The following is a 23,840-nucleotide window of genomic DNA, read 5'->3' as shown; positions in this document are numbered from 1 at the left end:
GAAGAGCAGAGCAGGCAGACTGAGGAAGTACACTGCTGAAGGGAGCAGTGGGTGGCAGGAGAGGTCTGCGCGCCATGTGGGACCCTCGCCCGGCAGCAGGGGATGGAGCTAGCGCTGCAAAGGCTGTGGGCAGCTTCACAACGCAGTGCTCAATCGCTGCGCCACCGGGGAGGCCCTCTAATTCTTCTTGACCAAGTTAAAGGTAAACAAGGTTAAACTTCGTCCTAACATTAGCTTCTTCTTTAATAGCTATTGTTTATTAAAGCCTACTACGTGCCAACTACTACCTTGTAATCAATGACTATTTCTCTCATAACAACATATAAATAGGTTAAATATTATTCCTCTTTTACAGTGGAGGAAATATTATCCCTCTTTTACAGTGGATTCAGCAGAGTGAAAACAGTCATTATGTAGCAGAAGGGATTTGAATTTGGTATTTCTTTTACTCCAGTTGTTGCTATTCCACAATGTCTTGTCCTCCAGAATGGAAAATACTGATTTTACCTCAAATACTCAGCTGCTCTCCTATGCCCCTCAATTCAACCTATTAGGTCAATTACTTATTAAATGTTGAAAATAGCTGTATACCATTTGTGGCACATCATGCTAAGAATTTTGCCAGTATTATTTTACTTAATCCTTCTTACATCCTATGAAGTACTTAAACTGTCTCCGCTTCAAATATCTCCTCCCTTCAAATGATCCAAAAAGTTGCAAAGTTCCTGGCCTCCCTGAGGGTGTGCAGAGGTTAAAATCTCAGCTCTATCAAGCTATTGCCAGCCACTGTGGCATGAGTTCCATCCTGGCCAGGTGGCTAACCCACATGGGCAGCAGACCTCTCCTGTCTCAAACACTGCTCCCCTCAGCAGTGTATTTCAGTAAATCCACCTGTTCTGCTCCCTACTCCGTCTCAGGTGAATCCGCTCACCTCCGGTACCTCTGGCCTACACCCTAGTTCTTAAATGCATAAATAAATAAAAACAAATCTTTGAAAAAAAATTTGCAAAGTTCAAAGTTCAATTACAGAAGCAACATTCTCCAAAAACAAGCACTGTTCTCAAAGTGGGTGCTTGGTATAGTGTATAATAATAACAAGTAAATATTAAATAGGCATCTTGTGATTTGTGACATTTATTTATTTATTCATTTATTTACTTACTTACACAGAAGAATTGGGGTGTAGGCCAGAGGTTTAAAGGCACAGTGTGTGTGTGAGAGGATTCACAAGAGATACAGTGGGAAGCAGAACAGGTGGATTTATTAAAATACACTTTTAAGAGGCGCAGCCGGTGAGACAGGAGAGGTCTGCTGTGGCGTATTTGGATTAGCTAGCTGGCTGGGGATCGAACACAGGACATAGTGGGGATAGCACTGAGACTTAACCCCTAGGCCACCATCATATTTTTAGCACTTAAGTTTCTGTGCTTATCTGACTTTTATGCTTAAATGAGAAATGTTAACAATTGTTAATAGCCAAAGTTCAATACAAAAATTTCAAATCAGACACCTGAATCAATTTAAGCTGCTTAAAAAGAACTATTAAAAGCTATTACTACTTATAACTACTTTAAAAAAAAGGATATGAAAAGCTTTTTAAGCCATCTACTTTTCAGACCACAGTAATAGAAATACTTTTAAGAGAGTTGGTTTGTTTTAAAGTCTATTCCATGAACAAGGGCAGTCACAACTTCTAAGAGGTATCAAAACATGTTCTGGTGAAAATATTTTCACTTTCCTAAAATTATAGCCTGTCTTCACGTCCAACTACATTTTACACACACACACACACAATTTGATCTTTTTCTGTCAGCAAAAAAAGGGGAACAATTTTAACTCCAAAACTGATTAATATTAGAGTAGAAGGAAGGTAGAATTTTTGATTGGTTGTTTTTTATAATTCAGAAGAGAGATGAAATCAAAATATCTGCAACTGTCCCTAAATTCACATCTTTAAAAGGTCCTTTTCTCACTCACATAAGCTCATCCAAATCACTGACATCCTGGATTGAAGTAATAGTCTCAACTTTGATTAGAGATGAATAGATCCTAAATTTATCTATTTCCTTCTTCTTCATCTCTTCCTTTTCATTTCCTGAATTTAGGCTTTTTTCTTTCCTCTCTTTTTTTTTTTTTTTTTTTTGTGGGACCCTCCGGCACTGCAGAGGCTGTGGGCAGCCTCTCAGCCCAGCGCTCAACCGCTGCGCCACCAGGGGAGGCCCCTCTTTCCTCTCTTTACAATCCCAACTTTCTTCCTCTGCTGTTAGATCTGGGAACTACTCTGTTTTGGTTTTTTCGATCTAGTTCAGGATGTGACTCACTTTCTTCTTCACAGTCACAGTTTTCACATCCCTCTACCTGTGAAAGCCTATCTGTCCCACATCCATGTCAGCTGTTTTCTTCAGGTTGGCCAGGGACACACAGACCACAGTGACAGTTGTTCCCTTTGCAACCATGAATACTAAAAAGTGGTCACAGTCCATCAGCACTTCCTTTGGAATGTCTATCTTCTCTTCTTTATGCTACTGAAGATACACATGAGTTGAGGAGAGTTTGTCCACATGAAACCAAGTATCTTCAGGCCAGCCATGCTTTATTAAGATCTTCACTTTTGCATTTATCCTTTCCCTGTAAATTATGTAAGCAGATGGAATGAACACTGCTGCCGAAGTAGAACATCAGGATCTAGCTTGAAGCAGCAGCTCTCTACTCCCAAGCTCCTTATCTACTGCTATTACCACTTGTAACTACTAATTTACATGAATCAGGACTTCCTTAGTGCTATACAGCAGAACCTTAAATAATGTTTTATTGTAACACTGATGAGAAAAAAAAAAAAACAATCCAGCCAATATTGAAAGAAACTGTGTTACTCTACAATGTGATTTCATTATGGTCATTTCGTTTAAAGGCACAGTTTCCAAGAACTTATTGACCATGTTTACTACTTATCTGTACAATTTTCTAAAAAGCATATAAGTAAATTAGGCCCTTAGGCTACCATGAAATGCAACAATGTCAATAGTCTGTAACTTTATTTTCGATGCGCATCAGAACTGCCTTATTGACTTCAAATGTCTTAAATTTGAATGTATAAAAGATGCATGATATTAAGTCTGAAAAAAAATCTGTACTATACATACATTAGATTTTCTGGAAATGGTATGAGAGATCCAGTGTGTCCCCACAGGCCCTAAAATGTCAAATACTGTTTCTTCTCACATGTACCCCTTTTGAATTGGCTAGCAGGAAGCCGTGGGACACAGATCCCTATCTGATTCAAGTAAAATCACCAAAAAAGAATGAGCAATGATTTCATGATAAACCTGAATATTAGTTAAAAAGCTACAATTAGTCTCGGTATTCAGAACTGTATCAGCAACTCTTCCATCCTTCTTTCTCTTAATTATGCAACCAAATCTAAGCTACTAACAAATGACTATCCAAATGAAACATTTGGTAAAAAATTCAAATCCTTACTACCTGCTGTATTCTTTTAAGGGTATCTAATCAAGTTAAGAATAGCTCCATATCTTTAGAAACCTTGTTCAGACTTTGAAGAAAATGATTATTCAAAGTTTACAACCAAATTTATAAGACAAATTAACAAGAAATTTGAGCTTGGATAATAACATTTAAAGGAGTAAAGAGTGAGAGAATAAGAATTTGAGCCTAAGGTAGAATTTGGGGGGAAAAATAAGCCTTAATGAAATAAGTAATATAATTCAAAAGCTGACAAATCAAAATTATAGAAGTAATGTCCTTTATCACTTTAACCTAGTCATAAAGGAGAACTGTAATAGAGATTTAATGAAGTTGTTTAATGATATTCTTTACATGTGATTATGGAGTTCTTAAACATTTCTTAAATTTAAAGCCAAAGGTTCCAAAGTTCTTAAATGTTTTATCATCTGACTGTCTAGCCTATCTACTCATGGGGAAGCTATTTTTATCAGATCATAGCCCCACTGAATTATAGTACTAACCAAGAATTATTTTCATTAGACCACAGGCCCACAGAGATGAATCCTGCATTGTTTTTTGTTCTTCTTAGAATACATAATAAAAAGTTTTGTAGACCAGAAGGAAACAGACAGGTTTTCAGTGTGCAAATAAGGTCACTTTAATTGATCAATTCCAGTTATGTTGTTTTTATTAAATACAGATCAAGTGATGTTCTGGTATTGAAATGTCTACAAAAGATGGTATTTCAGAGTCTGTAGTCAAACTGGAAGTCAGCTAAGAATATGGTCAAAATTCTGTCTTTTGGATAGTTTACTTAACCATTTCCATGACTGTTCTAAAACTAATGTTTAAGTAAAGTAGCAAAATAGCTCAATTTCTGATATTGTAGTTTTCACATTATTTTATGATTATTTAACAAACCATTGGACAAGAAGCTAACAACTGTATCTTGAAATTATTTTGTGCAGGAAATATATTTAGGAAAATAATTTAGAGTTGTTCATCATATGCTTTTTGTGTACAAAAATCATGAATAGTTGTTTTACACAAAATGCTTATTATCCTTTAGATTAACTAGAACACAAAATACAGATATTTTAAGTCATCTATTTGTTGTTTACTAATTGCACAAGAAAAGCCTGTTAGCAATCTTGATTGTAAATATGTGACTTAACTAAAATTAGGGCCTCCCTGGTGGCGCAGGCAGTTGAGCGCCATACTGTGAAGCTGTCCGCAGACTGCAGTACGGGTTCGATCCTGGCTGGCGAGAATCCCACATGGTGGGGCAGACCTCTCCTGTCTCGCCCGCTGCTCCCCTCAGCAGTGTATTTCATCAGTCTGCCTGTTCTGTTCCCCACTCTGTCTCTGGTGAATCCTCTTACCCTCCCGCGCATCTGGTCTGTACCCCAGCTCTTATATATATTAAAAAAAAAAAAATCTTAAAAAAAAAAATAACTAAAATTAGATCATAACCATTCAAAAGTTAACAATTGGACTTCTTTATAATAAAATTATTGTATAAATTTTTAAAACTCTCTCAAGTACTATTTGGCAATTTAAATTTTGTCTTGAAATTTTTGGGGTTTTTTTTTACAATTCTATGATACTATCTCTATAAGGTGTATGTTCTGAAGTGAAATTCCATGATCTAAAAGATGTAGCATTTAAATTTTTCTCTCCATTGACGTGTGTGCCCATTTTTGTCTTCACCCATCAATGAATATGTATAGATAATTCCTCATGAACCCCATCTATAGCGGTATGGATTATCATATGGTATGGATTTTTAGTATATAGTAGCATGGATTATATAGCAACATGAATTTTTAAGATTTTTTTTTTATTTTTGCCAATCTGACATGTGAAAATTGTATTTCACTGTACCAACTGCCCTATACCTCTTAAAATCACAGGTCAGAGGAAAATGCCAATGAAATTTGTCTGCAACTTTAAATTCAAACATCTATACATGGTATTTACTAAATACACAGTGTATTATAAACATTTCTGTTCTATTAACTTTTTTAATCTTTATTATCAGCACCATGTTACTCTATAAATAACCTGGTTAAATAGCTTGCCCAAGATAACACAATTAACAAATGGTAGAGCATGCATTCAAGCTCAAGCAATCTGACTCTAGAACCCATGATATAAACAATGACTATGCTGCCTCTCGGGATCTCATTCTAATTACCAAGATAAGTATTCATGAGCTCAGGCCATTATTATAGAGCTCAAAATTTGTCTACTTTATATTCAAACACATAAAGGAGAGTTGAAAAAGTTGGCTTAAGAATTTAAGGCTTGCCCCTACCCTATTCAGAATCCCATAGGGAGACTCTTTCCTGGAGCTGGCTTGTAAATTAAAAATTCTAACTGAAAGGCATCTACTCTGCTCCACTGTCCAACCACTAAGAGAGGAAATGAGAACAGTAATTCAATTTAACCCATATATTCCCACTAGGCTTTATCTGAATATTTTAAGTTAATATTATTGGTGTTTTATTTGCTTAACATATAGATCCAAAAGTAAAACCAATCTGCATACCCACTTCAAGAGATGTAGCTAAGACTCTATATAAGCCAAATGTGAATATAATCATACAATGTGCCCTGTGAGCAAAGTGTGTTCATGTATTAAATCATTTAAATATCATAACTTTATAAAGATCCAAAATACTAGATAAGATACTATCCTCAGAGTAACTTCCTTCAATCAAAAAACATTCATTATTTATTGAGCGTCTATCAAGCCATGCATTGTGCTAGGAATATAGAGATAAGCAGAACAGACCTCACAGGTCTGAGAAAGCATCCCACTTAGCTTACTGAAATAGTTCCCTAATGCTATAATTTCAAATGCTCCAAATGCTCATAATCACTTAGCAACAGTCCCAATTTCTGGGCTCCATCTTTATAAATTCTAATTCAGTAGATCTGAAGCAAGGCCAAAAATCTGGATCTTTAAAATCCCAAGATGTACATGATCTAGATAGTAAGATTTGGGAACCACAGACTAAACTAATTTTCATTGCCACTTTAATTCTCCCTTTAAGTTAACATAATTATCATTCTTAAAAATAATTCTGATATTATGTCCTGCTTAAAATCCCATCAAAAGTACACAGGACAGAGCCTATTTTTAAAGGGGAATTCTTCCTTAGTTGCCCGTCCATTTCTTTATCCTCATTATTTTTTACATTCTTTGGTCATGCTGCAGTTACTCAAAAGCAAAATATTTCACTTCTTTCTGGCTTAGTCACCTCACTTGCTCTACACCTAGGCCACCCTTTTCAATGCATGGTTTGAAAAACTACGTGGGAAATGTTCAAGATTCAACTCTAGCATTGTTTTGTCTTCCAAAATGGCTCTTCTCTCCTATATCAGACCACTCTGGTTATTTTGCTATATTTATTTTCCTCTACAATACTTAATATCTCTGCTGGTCCAGAAACGGTACAGAGTCTCTCAAAAAATCTTTAACACCCCCCCACCCCACTTACTATATAAAGTATTGGATAAACGAAAGAAAAATGTACATGTGAAGCTTTTAAGGTAAAGGCTGCTCAACCTTGGATTGAATCACAATTATCTAGAAGGGTTCAGGTTATTATGGGTCTTATTGCCACAGCTTCTGAATCCAGAGAGTTGGATATAGCCTGAGAATAACCATTTCTAACACATCAGCATGATGCCGGTCTGGAGAACACTTTGAGCCCCTCTGCTCTAAGTAAAAGACTGCTCATCAATACCCAAAAGTAGTTTAATAAATACTTTCTCTTAAAAAATCTACCCAAATGCTTCACAAATACAGGAAAACATTCAACCTCTAAGACATTAATACTGCCACATACTTAGAACTCAGTAACTATAAAGTACATGGACTAAAACTAAACTGACTAGTCAATGGTTGACCCATGTACACCATTATCACCAATGGAACTTACTTCCCTCCAGACATATATACCTAGACCCCAACTGGTTTAGCAGGTTATTTTGAAAAATAAAAAAAGTTTACCTTTAGTTGCACCAACATACACAATGACAATATCCTCAGTCATTCTATATCCTATGACTATGCCAGCCTGCTACCATATGCCTAAACTAGAAATAAAATTTTAAAAAGGAGTGGGACAGTTGATGGGACAAATGTGTTGGGCTAGGCCTGTCCTTCACTAGCAGATAAACTATCCACAGAAAGAAGGAGAATCTAAGTACGTTGATTTGTTAATACTGGGTTTTATTCAAAAGAAGGTTGGAATAAGAAGTGAGAAGTAAAACTCATGGTAAACCAGAAATAAAAGAGTTCTTAATAAAACATAGTAACTTTGCTTCAAAAATATAAAAGTATAATTAGACTTCAAAGATGTGATTACTACAGAATTTTTTTCAAGTCTTTAAACAATTTTTTCATCTTTTAATTTCTTTATGAGTGCCATAAACATCAACAGGTTCAGTCACTGTCCGTGAGCAACAACTATGTGTTACTGGCTTCCCCCATATCACATTACCTATTCTATCACTTTTCTCCATTTGCATCCCCTCATCCTCAATTTGAAAATGTTTTCTGTTGCCTTATTATATGCTATGTTATATCACACATAGTAACACATATGTTATATCTGATCAAATAGGATTAGAACTGAGACTGGAACTGAAGGTAACACTAAACTCTATAAAAGTGTATGTTCAGAAGAATGTACCTTTAATTGGAGATATGTAAACTATATTATCAAGTAATTCTCTAATAGGAAAAAAAAATCACATGTATCAGAATAAATGTATATGCACAGAAATCAAATCCTTAAGACTTTTCTGATTTAGTTCTAAATCCTGACCGTGATGAAGATTCTGTAAACCATAACAATGCTGAAGTTCTCTTGAAACAAGTATCTGGTTTTCTACCTACACAAATCCTTTCTAGACAATGCTACCAAAAAAAAAAAAAAAAAAATCCCCCAAATAGCTCTCTAATTCTTTTTTATTATCTATTAAAAAGGGATAAGTAACACTATTAATAACTGCCAGGTGTCAGGTGCAACTAAAATTGAAGCCCTTCCCCCTACTTAATTATACAGTTCATGCCTATGAGCTCTACACTCTTTAAATTAAAAAATTAAAGAAATTTGGGGATGGTTTAAATCAGAACAGAAGGAAAGGTCATAACAGCTACCTGTAGATACTGAAAGGAATGTCTTATGTAAGGCAGATTTGATATTGAAATTGGGAGTTACAACACTGCAGGGTTTTGTTCAGTAGTTCAAGCAGTGTTGCAGGTAAACTGAGAAATTAAAAATTGTGCTCTTATTCTGGTGAAAATGTAAAAAAAATAAAAAGCATATTCTGGATCATCTGAATGATCTCTGTATAGGTTTATATTCTTGCTACAAGTTTTCTGTACTTGTGGCTGCATTTGTTTAGAAACAAGTTGGTACCGAACGACCAATAAAAGGATCAGGGCCTCCCCCGGTGGCATAGATGGTTGAGCACAGCGCTGTGTAGCTGTCCGCAGTCTCTGCTGCGCGGATTCAATCCGGGTTCAATGCAGGCCAGCCAGCGAGAATCCCATATGGCATGGCAGACCTCTCCTGTCTCACCCGCTGCTCCCCTCAGCAGCGTATTTCAGTCTGCCTGTTCTGTTCCCCACTCTGTCTCTGGTGAATCCTCTTACCCTCCCGCACATCTGGCCTGTAGCCTGGTTCTTATATGCATGAATAAATAAATATTTAAAAAAAATAATAAAGGATCGGAGTTACTTTTTTTTTTTTTTGAGAAAAGACAAACTTCAATTGCATGCACACAGAGGCCCACACATAGACAAGTGAACATCCAGAGCAATGCTTTTAAAATGCGGCATATAGCAGGTCCTCAAATAATGTTGTGTTCAGTGTTGTTTCATTATAATAAGAAGAGAAAAATATTGACTCCCAGCTGGGCCACCATCATTGTGGAGTTTCATGTTTGCCCCATGTCTCTGTGGGTTTTCTCCAGGTACTTGGTTTCCTCCCATTTCCCAAAGATGTGTGAAGATTAGGTTAACTGGCTATCTCAACTATTCCAATCTGAAGCAGTTTGGAGCCAAGTGCACAATGTGATGGATGGGCTGTCCAGTATTGATTTCTACTTTGTACTCTGAGATGCGTGGGGTAAAATCTGACTACCCATGATTCTGAAACAGAATAAGCAAGTGTGAAAATGAATGATTGAATGAATAAAACTTATTGTTTAACATTACACCTGATTTAGGTCTTTATTTAGAAGTTCAGTGATTTTTTTTTTTTTTGACCAGAAAAATGCTGTAGGAACTTACCTCCTATCTATATTAATTTATGTATCATTTCACTTGAAGTTACAATCTTTTTAAAAAAAGATTTATTTATTTACATATTCATAGAAGAACTGGGGTATAGGCCAGAGGAGTGGGGGATGAAAGGATTCACCAAAGACAGAGCAGAGAGCACAACAGAGACAGCGAAGAGTGGCAGCTTCCCTCAACAGTGTATTTCAGTCAGTCTTCCTGTTCTGCTCCCCACTCTGTCTCTGGTGAATCCTCTCACCCCCTGTACTCTGGCCTGTACCCCAGTTCTTGCATGCATAAATAAATAAATCTAAAAAAAAAGTTATGGATGAATCAATTAAAAACAAAAACTGAATATTCAATTGTGGCCTGAGTTATCAGTAATTCAAAGTTCTGCTTAATAAATTAGATGCACAAATACCTGTTAAATAAAGGAATATACAATAATCTGTTACAGGCCATAGTTAGTAGATGCTAAAGCAGTGATGTGCAATTGAAAAATTTTTTTGAACCACTAAAATAAACAACCTTACATATTACCCAAGAAAATACCCTTTCTTCTATTTACAGTGAAGTGAAGGTTTCAACTGCAAAGACAGGCAATTTTCAACTTTCCTAGGCAAACAGGGTTAAGAGACATTTAGTGAATTCTTGATACCAAAAGCCCTTAGAAAAGTAGATTTTCTTAGTTTTCAATCCTTTAACAGCCAAATGAATACTCTTGGGAATATTTTTCTTCCTTTATTATCACTATGGAAAATGATTATTTTATAATATGCTTATACAAAAAAAAAAAAAAAACACCCATCTTTATTTAACTTGAAAACATCAGACATTCATGGAGGGAAAAACCAAAGTTAGATTGTTCCCAAAAAAGGAGAGAGTGATTCTAGAAATATCAAGAGACATCAACTGAGTGCAAGTCTTCTTAAAACAGCTTAATAAATATTATAACATGAATACAATGACAGTCTTTATTAAGCCCTTACTTTGTGTCAAGAACTGAGTGTTCACATGGGTTATTATCTCACAACAATCCTGTAAGGCAATTATTTTCATCAACCTAATATACAGATGAAGAGAGACCTAGAGAGGTAAAACAACTTGTGCAAGATCGAACAGCTAGTAAGTGGCAAAATGAGCAGCCAGCCTCTAGAGCCTAAGCTCTTACTCATTAGTTATTACAACTTCTTTCTTAAGCAAACTGAATGAAAGCTATAATCCACAAAAGAGATTGGAAACTTCCCAAAAGGCATGAGAATAGCTGAAGAACTATGTAGAAAACTTTGCAAAAAATGTCATAAAATATAAATTCAGGTGATTTGCAACAAAAACCATAGCCCATTACAATACCAGCATTGATCAAAGTCCCGGATATGTGAGGAGATGATAATGTATAACAAGATAATCAAATAATCTACAATGAGGCATTTGAATCAGGTAGTTATCATGTAGTCAAGGAATACCACTGACATGGCTAAAAATAAATGTCCAAGGTCAAAACGGTGTTCACTCAGGGAAGGGATATATGAGTATTAGGAAAAAAGAGGGTGTTCCCTTCCTTCCTCACTTCATTTTTGGGAAAGAATTACCTTTTTTTCAAAATCACAAATTTCCTGAATGCACAATGCTAGTCATGATCTCTCAAACTATTAAGATAGCATGTCAGCATATGAACAAAGTAATAATTAAGAGAAAGGCAGGGATTACACTTTGAGGATGTCATTGCTATTGTTTTGAATTAAAAACAAACTTTAATGATGATAAAGTACAAGAAAATAGCATTCTCAAATGTTGTCATCAAGTATAAACCAGTTCAAACTCTAAAGGCATGGAGGCTGATGTTTTTGAAAGCTTTAAAATTTGTGGTAATTCAATTTTTCAAGTTGTATTACAAAATAATCAGTAATATAGATAAAAAGCTATTAACTACAACAGTGGGATTAATAGTGTGATTAGTAGGGAAATAGCAGATTCAACCTAAGTATCCTAAATAGCAGAATGATGGAACATTTATATACACTACCATATTCAGCCTTTAAAATTGTTATAAAATATTTTAATGATCTCAATAATATTACTTAATGTTACGATCTACTAAATGTTAAGTACATACTGAGGGGTAAAGACTTTTAGTTAATCCTTACAACCCATGCAAGTAATAAATTACTGATTCCTTATTGAATCACAAAAATCTCAGGAAAAATATAGTCTCAGAATTTCTAATAAATGTGCTTATCTTTATTGAAGGCAGGTTTTAACTACGTAATAATGGTAAAATAGTCTATGCCCAATACGCAGAGAAAATTAAGAGCCATATACCCCACACAATTGTCTTCTCATTTTATCCTCACAATAATCCTATAAAATTCTAAGAATTCCACTTTTATACAGAAAAAAAGATAAAAAATCTTAAAAGGTTGAAAGTACACTCTAATCCTACATTTGCTAAAACACACACATCTCTATCATCTCTACACAAAGAGCAAGACAGAATAACTGCACCAAAATGCTGACAGTGGTTTCTAGGTAGTGAAATAGGTGACTGTGTTGCTTTGTGCCTTTCTCAACTTTTTCCCATAAATAAAATTTCAAAATCTCAAAAAGCATTTTACAAAGTTTGCTTATAGAAAGCTTAGCCACATCAAATGATTTTGAATATACCCAGAGAACTCTTACATAAATACCATAAAGCAATGAGAATTATCAAGCCCCAACTTTAGAGCAGGTTTCATTAGAACAGAATGTTAAATGTTAAAAAGAATGTTAAAACAATGTTAAAAAGAGTTCTTCTAAAATTATTATTTGTATTATCATTGTATGGTTGGGATGGATAGGTTTCATTTTTTGGCCAACTCCATGATTGCTATAGGTGCTTGGAATATTTTACTGAAGCCTATTGTGGTACCAATGGGAAAAGGGTGATGCTAAAGTCCATAAGGAGTGTGCAAGAGGTGTGGTGGCAGGTTTACTCATATTTACGGCTCTTAGTAAGGCTGAAGTAAATGTTGTGGGACGTTACAAAGTAATGTAACATACTAAGAACAGTCACAGGAGATTCTATAACTTTCCTCTATCAATCAAAATATCTGAGAGAAAGATACTGAATTATAGGAGAAAATAACAGTAAATACAATATTAAGAAAAATAAAGATGACGCAAGAAAACACTCAGACGTAGGAGCTTGATGACTAAAAGAAGTAAGTAGGTCAGGTGGGGTAACATGACACAAAGGTTATGAGAAACACTGAACGAATCTAATACAAAGGCTCTGAAGTAAGCGCCAAGGATCCTGGAGTTGGGGTATGGCTCATGGACTTTGCATGGAGATAACATAATCACAATTAAAGGAGAACAAACAGAACACTTCCTTATCCCCAAACTCCCATTTTCAAGCAGTAATCAGGTGTCTTCACAGCATTTGAAACAGTTCATGTTATGTTATACATCTCACAGACTTTAATAGTCTTAAGGAATTTTAAAAATTATTTCCATCTTGGACCAGCTGCACCAACTGTAATTTACAATCTTTGTCAACAACGAATTGGATTTCCAGCTAATGATCACCAATTCTGCTTCAAATTATAACTTCAACATTAAATAAAGTATACATCTTAAAAATTCAAAATCGGAGAAGTCATACTTTCGTATTAGATAGTAAATGATACTCATTTTTACTACTTAAAAGCACAGTCATTTCTTCAAAAAGATATTCCCAAAAATGCATAATATTTAATCAGGATGATTAAATATCCATGCTAAGAAATACTATGAGTCAAAGAAAATGAAGTAGTTCTGGTTTCGGGCAAGGAAAAAGATAACCAAGTTATAATGCTAAAGGAAAAGGACTGAATGTATAAAACACTCAGAGCTATGCAGGACACATATGTACATAAATTGTGTAAATGCAGAGAAAAGGGTCCATGAAAAACACAAACACTATGAAGGATGATTACCTAAGCAGGTTGGTGAAGGGAATTTTGAGTTTTTACTCCATATATACTTCTCTGTAGTTTGACAACTTTCACAAGAACAGATTTATGTATTATTTGCATAATTTAAAATGTCTATCAATAAGAATCTTAAACACTAACCTATTTTTTTATAGACATTAGGAATGCCGGTGCTTATGTATTCACAAATGTGTAAATCACATTCTCTGAGAAGGGCTGGACTGCAGTCAGTCATACGAAACGTAAAGGTTAAATCTGAAGTATATTTAAATTCTCTGATATCGTGAAACATTCTTGTTCTACTATAATAGATTTTTAACTACTAGACACCTTCCTTAAGACTGTAAACACTCTACAATAAAATAAACTATGGTTGTATTTAGATTAACTGCCCCATAGTCTAGACTATGAACTTTTTGAAGGCTCTATCTTAGTCATTATTACAGCACCAGCACCAGGTACCTTCACACAATAATAGTTATCACTTATATTTATTATGTCACATACTGTTCTAAGTGATACACACATACAGTAAAATCCTCACAACACCGAATACTGAAGCACACAGAGGTTAAGTCTTTTATCCAATGACAGAATAGTGGAATTGCTGGCAGTACTGCAAAACTATGTGCATGCTGGTGTACGTGTGCATGAGCGCTTTCTCTCTCTCTCTCTCTCTCTCTCTCTCTCTCTCTCTCTCTCTCTCTCTCTCCCCCATATATTTTATATATATAGTACATATATATGCTAAAGATGAAACAAAAATATTCCTACATATTTACCTAGCTTATTTTCCATAACCATACTCATATGCTTTTTCAATAATTTTTTAAAGTCAATATTCTGAATGTATAGAATTGGCAGACACTGGCTTTTTACATTTTTTTAAAGATATATTTTATTTATTTATGTGTACAAGAACTGGGTATAGGCCAGAGGTGCAGGGGGTGAGAGGATTCATCAGAGACAGATGGGGAGAACAGGCAGATCTACTGAAATACACTGCTGAGGGAAAGCAGCGGGCCAGACAGGAAAGATCTGCTGTGCCATGTGGGTCAGCTCCCTGGCAGGGGATCAAACTCAAGCCACAGTGGCTGGTGATAGCTTGATAGAGCTGAGACTTTAACCCCTGTGCCACCAGGGAGGCCCTTTTTACATATGTTAAAGGAACACATCAAGTTACTTTTAAGACCTAGTACATGTCACATAGCTGTATTTGTTAACAAAATATGTTTTTTATCCTGATTCTAGGATACTATAAATATTTTAATGATAAAAAACTAAATTTCAAGAGTCAAGAAAGTTTTAAAGTAACACAGAGGATTCCCAAGCTTAAGAAAATTTCCTATGAAAATTGGAACATAGAAAGGAGACCATAATGACTTCCAAAAAAGCTTCCAAAAAAATCTTCAAATCTTTTTCTGTTGTCTCTTCTCAATTATTCTTTCATTGTTTACTCAAATCTTAAGAGCTCACTGTGTCCCATCATTCTCTTTTATAGCACAAGTTTCAAATTTGGTGCGTTTGTGATTTTGCTTATTGAAACATGTATCCAAATTTATAATGGAAAAAAGGGTAGGAGTCATTTAGAGAAGTTTATTCAGCATCTAAATTTATAAGGAAATCTGTATGAAAAGAAATACAGCACAACCTATAAAAATGTAAAATGTTCGGCCTTTATACCTCCTGGCATTTTTTTTTTCTTTCTGTAGTATATTTTCCGCTGGAAAAACAAATCCTCACAAAATATTAGGAAAACCACAGAAGAACAGTCATTGTTAATTAGTAGACACTTTTAGTGTCTAAATATATTGTGACTTCTAAAATAACTGGGTGAAGAACTACTATAAGACTAGTTCTACAACTAGATTTTTGCTCCATTTACATTTTGACAATCATACTTTGAAATAATCTTTATGTTTAATATAACCAATCAAAATTTTAATGAAGATTAATAAGTGACAGCTGAGATCACCAGAACAACTACAAAGATAACATCATGGGGTTAGTTTTCTTAAAAATAAGTCATCTTTTTCTGAAATTGTACAGGCATACAAACTTTTAAGTCACTAATACTAATTATTTAAAATTTAATTCGTTTTAGAAGTGCTTAACTTCATTTTTTATAAGGATGTCACTGGCAACAGTTTTTTATCACTCACTTTAAGTTGCTTAATTATTTACAAATTCTTAAAAACACAACATTTCAGCACACTTATTGACTACTATCAGAAAAGCAGAAAATAACTGTGTTGAAGAGGTTGTGGAGAAGTAGAAACCCATGTGGATTGTTGGTGGAAGTATGAAATAGTGACGCTATTATGAAAAACTGCATGGTGGCTCCTAAAAAAAACTAAAAATGGAGCTATCCTATGTCCCAGCATTCTTGGGTATAGGTTAAAAAGAACTCAAAATGAGTTCAAAGAGATGTCTGCACACCCATATTCATGATACCCAACAGATGAAAACAACCTAAGTGTCCATAAAAAAAATGAATGAATAAACAAAATGTGGGGTATATGGTGACTATTATTCAGCCTTAAAAAGGAACCTCTCATACATGTTACGATGTGGAATAATCTTGAGGACATTATGATAAATGAAATAAGACAGTCACAAAAAGACAAAAATAATGATTCTACAAGTATGAAATATTTATAATTCAGTTGCATAGGAAAAAAAAAATAAAAGAATGATGTTTGCCGGGGAATAGGAGGAAAAGAAAACTGGGAGTTGTTTAATGGTAATAGAATTTCAGTATTGCAAGACCAAAATCTTCTGGATAGTGGTCACACAATAATGTGAATATACTTAACACTATTAGACTTAGAAATGACTAAGGTGGGAAATTTCATGTTACATGCTTTTTTTCTAAACCACAAAGAATAACCACATTCACTTCAAAAACCATAGGGAAGTCATCAGGTAATCATTTAATACATTGTTATACATTTTTCTAAAAGGGCCCTGTCTAGCAAATGGATAGGGGTTTACTATTTTTTCTTGTAGAAAATACACAAAATAGGTAATTCTTGATGCTTCAAAAGACAGAGGGATACAATTATTTTCAAGATTTTAAGATCAAAAGTTAATTTTAAAATTCTCATAATACTTCTACCAAAAGTTCTGAGCAACAAGAAGACTATCTTACCTCAATTTTTTTCTCTACCTCCCTAGTTAAGCAAAAAAATTTTAAAAATATGACCGTACATAAAACATACAAGTAGAAGGCTTGTTAAAACCCACCAACAGGACAATTAAACCCAACATTAAAAAAATAATACAAGAACATTCTTATGAATTAAAATAAATTTCTTAAGAAAACTAACCAACACATTTAGATTTTTTTCCTAGTTCCTATGTTACAATCTTAGATATGAGAAGAGTAGTTTTTAAGATTCATCTAAAATTTAAAAATTGTATTTAAATGGAACACTTGGAACACTTGTATGAACAAGGATAGTAACTTAACACAAATCTTTAACGTCCATGCATGACAGGTTTTTAATTTCACCACCAAACAGCATAAAGTATTACAAATTCTTCGGAAAAAAAAAATCAGTCAGGAGATTAACTCCCCTCAAGCTTCCTACACACACCATTCTTAACATAAAGCAACAGATTGTAACCACAAAATCTTAACCTTGAGCCCAAACACCATTAGACCTGCAAAGATAATGGAAGCTAACAAGTAGAAAGATTGGATGTTGTCCAAACTGCACAATATGTTTTGTAGTGGACCACAGGAATGAACACTTTAATGAGTCTAAAATAATATGATAGTTCAGTGAACACATAAATATGGAAGAGTGCTCTAATAAAGACTTCATATAAACTGAGCCACAACAATCAGACTAACAATACAGGCTTGAAGCCTTGCCTTAAGCTGGAAGCCAATGGTATTAACTCTCAAGAAATCCATAAGCAGAGGGCAGTTTTTCTACCATGTAGGTAGAGTTTTACTGAGAGTATTTCATCAACACATCAGGCTTAGCAAAGATTAATATTTATAAAACTGTCTACTCTAAACTGTAGGATTAAGACAAAAAAATGTTACTGCCAGTCCTAAGACTACAGTGCCTTGCACATACTGTGCTGAAATGAACTGTATGACTACTGTATGTTTACGACTCTAATCTATATAGAGTCCAGGTTAAATATACTGTGTGGCCTATTTGGGGAGGAAATAAAGGGGTAGGAAATTGCAAAAGGTGGTTAGCCAGTAGATCAATGCTCACAAAGAGCACTGATCTAAATGACATTAGATATGTCAGCATTACCAAGGGAAGTATTGTTTTAACTAAAAAGAACCTCTTTTTTTAAAGCTTGAATTCAGGGCCTCCCTGGTGGCCTAAGGGTTAAGTATCACTGCTATAACAGGTATGGCCTGAGTTAGATCCCAGGCCAGAGAGCTAACAAACCCACATATGGAGCAGCAGACCTCTCCTGTCTTGCCACTGCTCCCCTTAGCAGTGTATTTCAGTAAATCCACCTGTTCGGCTCCCCACTCTGTCCCTGGTGAATCCTCTCACCCTCCATACCTCCAGCCTACACTCCAGTTCTTCTATACAAAAACAATTTTTAAAAAAGTTTAAAGGGCCTCGCTGGTGGCGCAGCGGTTGAGCGCTGGGTTGCAAAGCTGCCAGCGACCTCTGCAGCGCCGGTTCGATCCCCTGCTGCTCCCCGGCCACCTGAGGAGGGTCCCACATGGCACGCAGACCTCTCCTGCCGCCCACTGCTCCCCTCAGCAGTGTGCTTCGGTCTTTCTGCCTGCTCTGCTCCCCGCTCTGGCTCTGGTGAATTCTCTCACCCTCCCGCGCTTCTGACTGTACCCAGTGCATGTATAAACAAAACAAACAAACAAACAAATAAATAAAACATGCCTCTATAAAAAAAAAATAATAAATAAATAAATAAAAATAAAAAAGTTCAAAGCTTTGAATTCCATGTCAGTCTTCATTTTTTAAGGATATAGAAAAGATGCACAAAGAGGGAGGAGACAAAAATCTAAAAGTATTTGAAAGACTTGAAGCAAGTTTTTAAGTGTTGTAGAAATTTAAACCAGAATTTTAACAGATAATGCCAATTTCAAGTATACAGTATTACCAAGACTCCTAAACCAGTCCCTGGACATTATCTCACTGAATCTTCATGATACCAGCTAAGATGGGTGCTATTATTATCATCATTTCAAAGGAAGGAAATAGGCTCAGAAGCAGTCAGTAAGTTGCCCAAACTTAAAATGCAATAAATGAGAAAATGAACTCTAACTCACAAGTATCTGGCTGGAGATACTATGAGCTTCTTCAAATAAGAGCAAAATCAAAGTAAAACTGTAACAAGAAAAAAAATTCACTAATAAATGAGAGAACCTCGATTTTTAATGACCAAAGTTAAATAAAGAAGTTAAGGGATGTCCATTCTCAGAGATTTTACTTTAATGATACAAAACTACTTGTTTTGAAAATCTTTGAAGGAATTTAGCTTGAAAATTGAAACATAACAATGAACCGCCTAAAATTTCTTTGAAATCTAAAAATCTACAGCATTAAATCCAGTCCCTACCACTGAGGAATTAACATGAAATGTGCTATGCTAAATCTATTATAATTATACACCTAATTCTCTGTTCTGATTTCTTCTGATCTTTTAAGCTTTTTAGTTTCCTAGACTTTCTTTTAAAAAGACAAGTTTATCTACCCCACTTGGACTCTTGAAGGTTCATTTAAAATGGAAAATTCCAAGGACAAAATCACTGCTCCTCAACCTCTCAGTTTTCAAAAAGTTTATAATTCTTTAATTATAAAAACCAGACACTGAACAAACATCTAAAAGTTGCTGAGCAGCCACCATTTATAGTCTACCCCAATATTTCAATGAAAATCTTTATATTAAGAGCTACCATTAAATCTGACACACATTTGGTAAATTTTCAAATGAGAAAATGGGAAACAAATGATGGGATAAACTAAATGCTAATTTAAAAACTGGGGCTGATGCACACTATCTAGTTAATTCATCTATATTAAAGCTGTTTATAGTATTTTCGACTGACGAACTGCAAAGGAGAAATAACTACAACACTACATATAAAAAGGAAGTGATTGGTGCATAACTTGATGCACAGTATTAAGTATGATTCAGCATATAATTAAGGACAGAAAACTGGCACTACAGAGATCATCTGCTTTAGATTTACAATCTAGTAGTCCCATTTTATCAAAAGCATTGCAATCACGTCTACAAAATTAATTGCAATTAGTTCTTGGCAACTCCTGGAATTCTATCTAGATGTGTTTACTCACTTTTTGAATTTTACAAGTGCTTTCTCTGGCTTCTACAAACTGGGACTATAAGAAGGAACAAAAAGAGACCTACAAAATAGCAAGAACATAAACAAGTTTATCGTCTACTGATAACTGATTAGGGAAGTTAATCTCCACCAGCAGAGTGGAAGGACTGAACAGTAAAGCCAGTCTACCAACCACAACTCTTACTATACATCTTCAATTCCTTAAAAAGATTTCCTCAAACTACCAAAATGGATCAAATTGAGTGTGTATTGGGGGAGGGGGGAAGGGGTGCGGTGGCAGGGAATCCCTGGATCCCACTGATTGAATTCACAGTTCCTATAAAGTACCCCTTAGACTCCAACTTCAAGGTGTTTTCACGACTTGCATTAGTTCTAACAATGATTATTTCGGATATAGGCTGAAGGTTTTCTTTTAACATGTTTCAATTTCAGGAAAATAAGAAGTCTAGAATTCTACAGTATTTTAGCGTTGGCTTCCTTTACTCGTCTCACATACTTTCATTTCAATCTCATTAAAATGGCTTGGTTAATTTAGTCAGTCGCTATGTTTACACTATAATATTGTCAAAAATGAACGAGGCAGATTTGCACTTAGAACATAGCCTGGGCTCTCTTGACAGATGATAGAATCACACGCATCTAATTCCGATGTTCTATTTAAAATGTTGCTGTTTCTCCACATTCCCGTTACTCCGACTGACAATCTAGGCAAGTTTTTCAAGGCGATTAAAACAAAACAAAACCTGCACGTGCAAATTAAAAAAAGTTCACATCTGCAGGTACATCCAGGCAAAGCCCCAACGCACAAAGGCAAACACACCCGCCGCGGCCGGACCGGCGCGGGGCGAGCCCGCCGCGGACCACGCGAGCCTCTCGGCCGGGAAGCGGGGGGCCTGGGGGCCCACAGGGCAGCCAGGACCGGCGCGCGGGGTCCGCCCCGGGGCCGAGTTTTCAATGGAACCGGAGAGGATGGGGGCGGGAAGGAACTGCAGCTCGGGTGCCAACCGCGGCGACGGAGCCGCAGCTCGTTTCAGTTCCCGGGGTTTCCAAGCGAGGGGAAGTCCGCCCGCACCCCACCACCCGCCACCCGCCACCCCGCAGGGTTCCTTCCAGCGGCGGAGAGGGAGGGCGCGCGAGGCCAGGGAGGGCGCGCGAGGCCTGGGCGGCCGCGGGGGAAGCGAGGCCAGCGCTCAGCCCCCGGCCCCTGAAAGCACTTTCGATGGGTCTCCCACCCCCTACGACAAGATGGCGACGTGGACAGAGGGGGAGCCCCGCCGGCGAGGTCGGGGGAAAGCGAGGGGAGGGGAGAGAGAAACAAAAAGGCGCCCCCCACCCCCCGCGGACGCCCAGGCCGGCCCACGAGCCCCGGGCGGAGCCGCCGGCGGGGAACGCGGCGGCGGAAGGAACGGGGGGAACGGGCTTACTTTTTCTTGTCGTTCGCGCCGCCGGCGCCCTCCATGGCGAATCGGTCCCCGCGAAGCCTTCGACGCCGGAGGCCCCCAGGCTGCTCCGGCCTAAGCGCAGGCTCCCTCCACACGCGGAGAGCGGAGCGGCACGTCCAGAGGTGGGGGCGGGAGGCGGGAAAGCCCTCGTGAGGCCAGCGGCAGGGGGAGCGGGCGGCAGCGGCCGGGGTCCAGGTCCGGCTCCGAAGAGCCTCTGCTCGGGCGGCTTGTCAGGGCCCGGCCCGAAGCGGCGGGGAGGGCGATCCTCGCGTCCCCTCAGACGAGGCGGCTCTGTGCTCTGAGGAGCTCAAGCAGCGGCAGGCGGCGGGCGAGGGCGGAGGCGCGCTCGGGGGCGCGCCCGCCCGCGGACCCGGCGCGCGCTCTTGCAAACCCGCCTCACCTGAGGGGGAGGCGGGTTCCTCGAGGACCAATGGGGAGCGACGCAGGCGGCCAGGCCCCACCCCAGCCCACGTCGCTCCGAGCCAATCAGGGGGCGGTCAGCTGAGGCACAGCTGGGACGCGCTCACGTGCTGGTCTGTGTGCTGCTGCGGAGGGAGGAGAAAGGAGCTGGGCCGTGGCCAGCCTGGACGCTGTGCCTTCTCCTAGGGAAGGCTGCGGCTGGCTTTGGGAGGCGCTGCCGAGAATGGATCTCGTTTGGGGGTCCCAGAGGCTGCATCACATTTTCTGCTTTCTGTGCACTAAGTCTTCCGCACTCCTTCTTCTCGGCGGCAGTGCTGTGTAGGATTGCTGCCAGCTCTGTTGAGTCCCAGTTCAAAAAAAAAAAAAAAAGCAGACTTTTCCAGTCGTGGCAGTAAATTGTCCCTTCGCTAGGCTGTATTACAATGGGGTCTTTCTTGTCGGGTTACCTAACCATGGTCTGTGTCACCGACCACACTCTTTGCCAGAGAACTCAAGGGTAGGCTCCTGGTACACTAGATTTTTCTGTGATGAAGTTTGATTACAAATCCAAATTTAAAAAGTACAAAACAAACTCTTGCTGTAAACCTGTGAGGGAAGTACTGAAGGTAGAAAGGAAATCTGAAATAGCTAAAGTTAATGGTAGCATTTACAATCGGTATAAGTGACTTTAATAAAAGAGCATAAAACTCAATTTCAGGGAAAGTATAGGAAAAAATGGATTTCCATAGACTTATATTTACTCTCTTGTGGCTCTCAAAAGAGCTAAAGATAATCTTTGATTGGTTTGGAAAAAGAGGAAGGTGACGCTTAGTTTGAGACTGACCTCCTTGACTTGAGTCTGGACGCGAAGGAGGGATTCCTGAGCAGAGTGTATGGTGACAGCCCGTATTGTCTGTTTGCTGACATGACTTTGCAAGCTACAGAATAAAGACATCTCTTTTCGAATGTAGAAGCATACCTTTCAATTTCATTAATTTTTTTAATATTTATTCATTTATGCATAGAACTGGGGTGTAGGCCAGAGGTGCAGGGATTCACCAGATACAGAGTGGGGATCTACTGAAATACACAGTTGAGGGGAGCATCTGGCAAGATAGGAGAGGTCTGCTGCGCCTTGTGGGTTAGCTCCCTGGCTAGGATGGAACTCAGGCAGCAGTGGCTGGTGATAGCCTGATAGCCTGAGACTCTAACCCCTGTGCCACCAGAGAAGCCCTCATTAGTCTAATAAATGTTTTTAAAAAATATTTTGAGCTCAACAAAGGATTATACATACTTTACTTGACACTAGATTCTTTCACTTCTCACCTTTGTCTTATTATAGTGTTACAATGTAGCTTTGGGTTGAATATTAATGTGGATACCTGTAGATTTCAATTATATTGTTTTGTAAAACAATGGTCTAGATAACATAGCATTAAACTCTGATAAGAGGACAAGTGACTCACAAAGTACCTGTTTTTAAACTGATCAGTAGACCCATACAAATATGCGTAAAGAGTGGTTCTACTTTTACTCCCCACCCTCAGATCTACAACACTAAATAACGTGCTATTAAAAAAAAATGGGAAATGCCTAAAAAGAGAAATGAACCCAAAACAATGATTGTTTTTTTAATTGCATAAAAAATAACAAGACTTTTAATTTAGTATTTTGAAAACTCAGTGTTAAGAACACTGGCACCAGAGTCAAGAGTAAGTTTAAATACAGGTTCTGACAATTTCTAACAAGTCATCTAACCTCTTTGTGCCTTGGTTTACTCAAATGTGTCTATGGCGTGGTTAAATAAGATATAACATACAAAGCACTTAGAACAATATCTAACATGTTGTCAGCAATCAATACATGTTAGTATTGTTGCTGGGCTTGTTATCATTATCTTATTTTTGTAACCCCAAAGTATGTGCTGCTTCTGGCAGTAATTACTTGGGCTTCTGCCACAGTTTAGC

The 23,840-nt window shown here is 37.4% G+C and overlaps 1 protein-coding gene across 4 annotated transcripts in view; it reads right to left on the bottom strand.

Annotated features, from left to right (window-relative positions):
* HIF1A (hypoxia inducible factor 1 subunit alpha) overlaps positions 1–23,840 on the bottom strand; it is a 203,761-nt gene that overhangs the window by 22,026 nt on the left and 157,895 nt on the right. Inside the window, exon 1 of one of the 4 annotated variants that reach the window (XM_037503472.2) lies at positions 21,457–21,775. The exons of 2 other annotated variants lie outside the window; for them this stretch is intronic. In XM_037503472.2, coding sequence (XP_037359369.2) covers positions 21,457–21,491 — 35 coding nt within the window. In that variant the 5' untranslated portion in view covers positions 21,492–21,775. Of the gene's footprint in view, positions 1–21,456; positions 21,776–23,840 lie in introns of those variants that run through there. One more of the 4 variants, XM_054690912.1, reaches the window with a different exon arrangement.

This window comes from Talpa occidentalis, unplaced genomic scaffold (genome assembly GCF_014898055.3).
Source record: "Talpa occidentalis isolate TD23 unplaced genomic scaffold, MPIMG_talOcc4v2.1 talOcc4.11, whole genome shotgun sequence".
Taxonomy (NCBI): Eukaryota; Metazoa; Chordata; class Mammalia; order Eulipotyphla; family Talpidae; genus Talpa; species Talpa occidentalis.
Note: the sequence above shows the minus strand (reverse complement) of the source record. Positions and strands in the feature narration are given on the sequence as shown.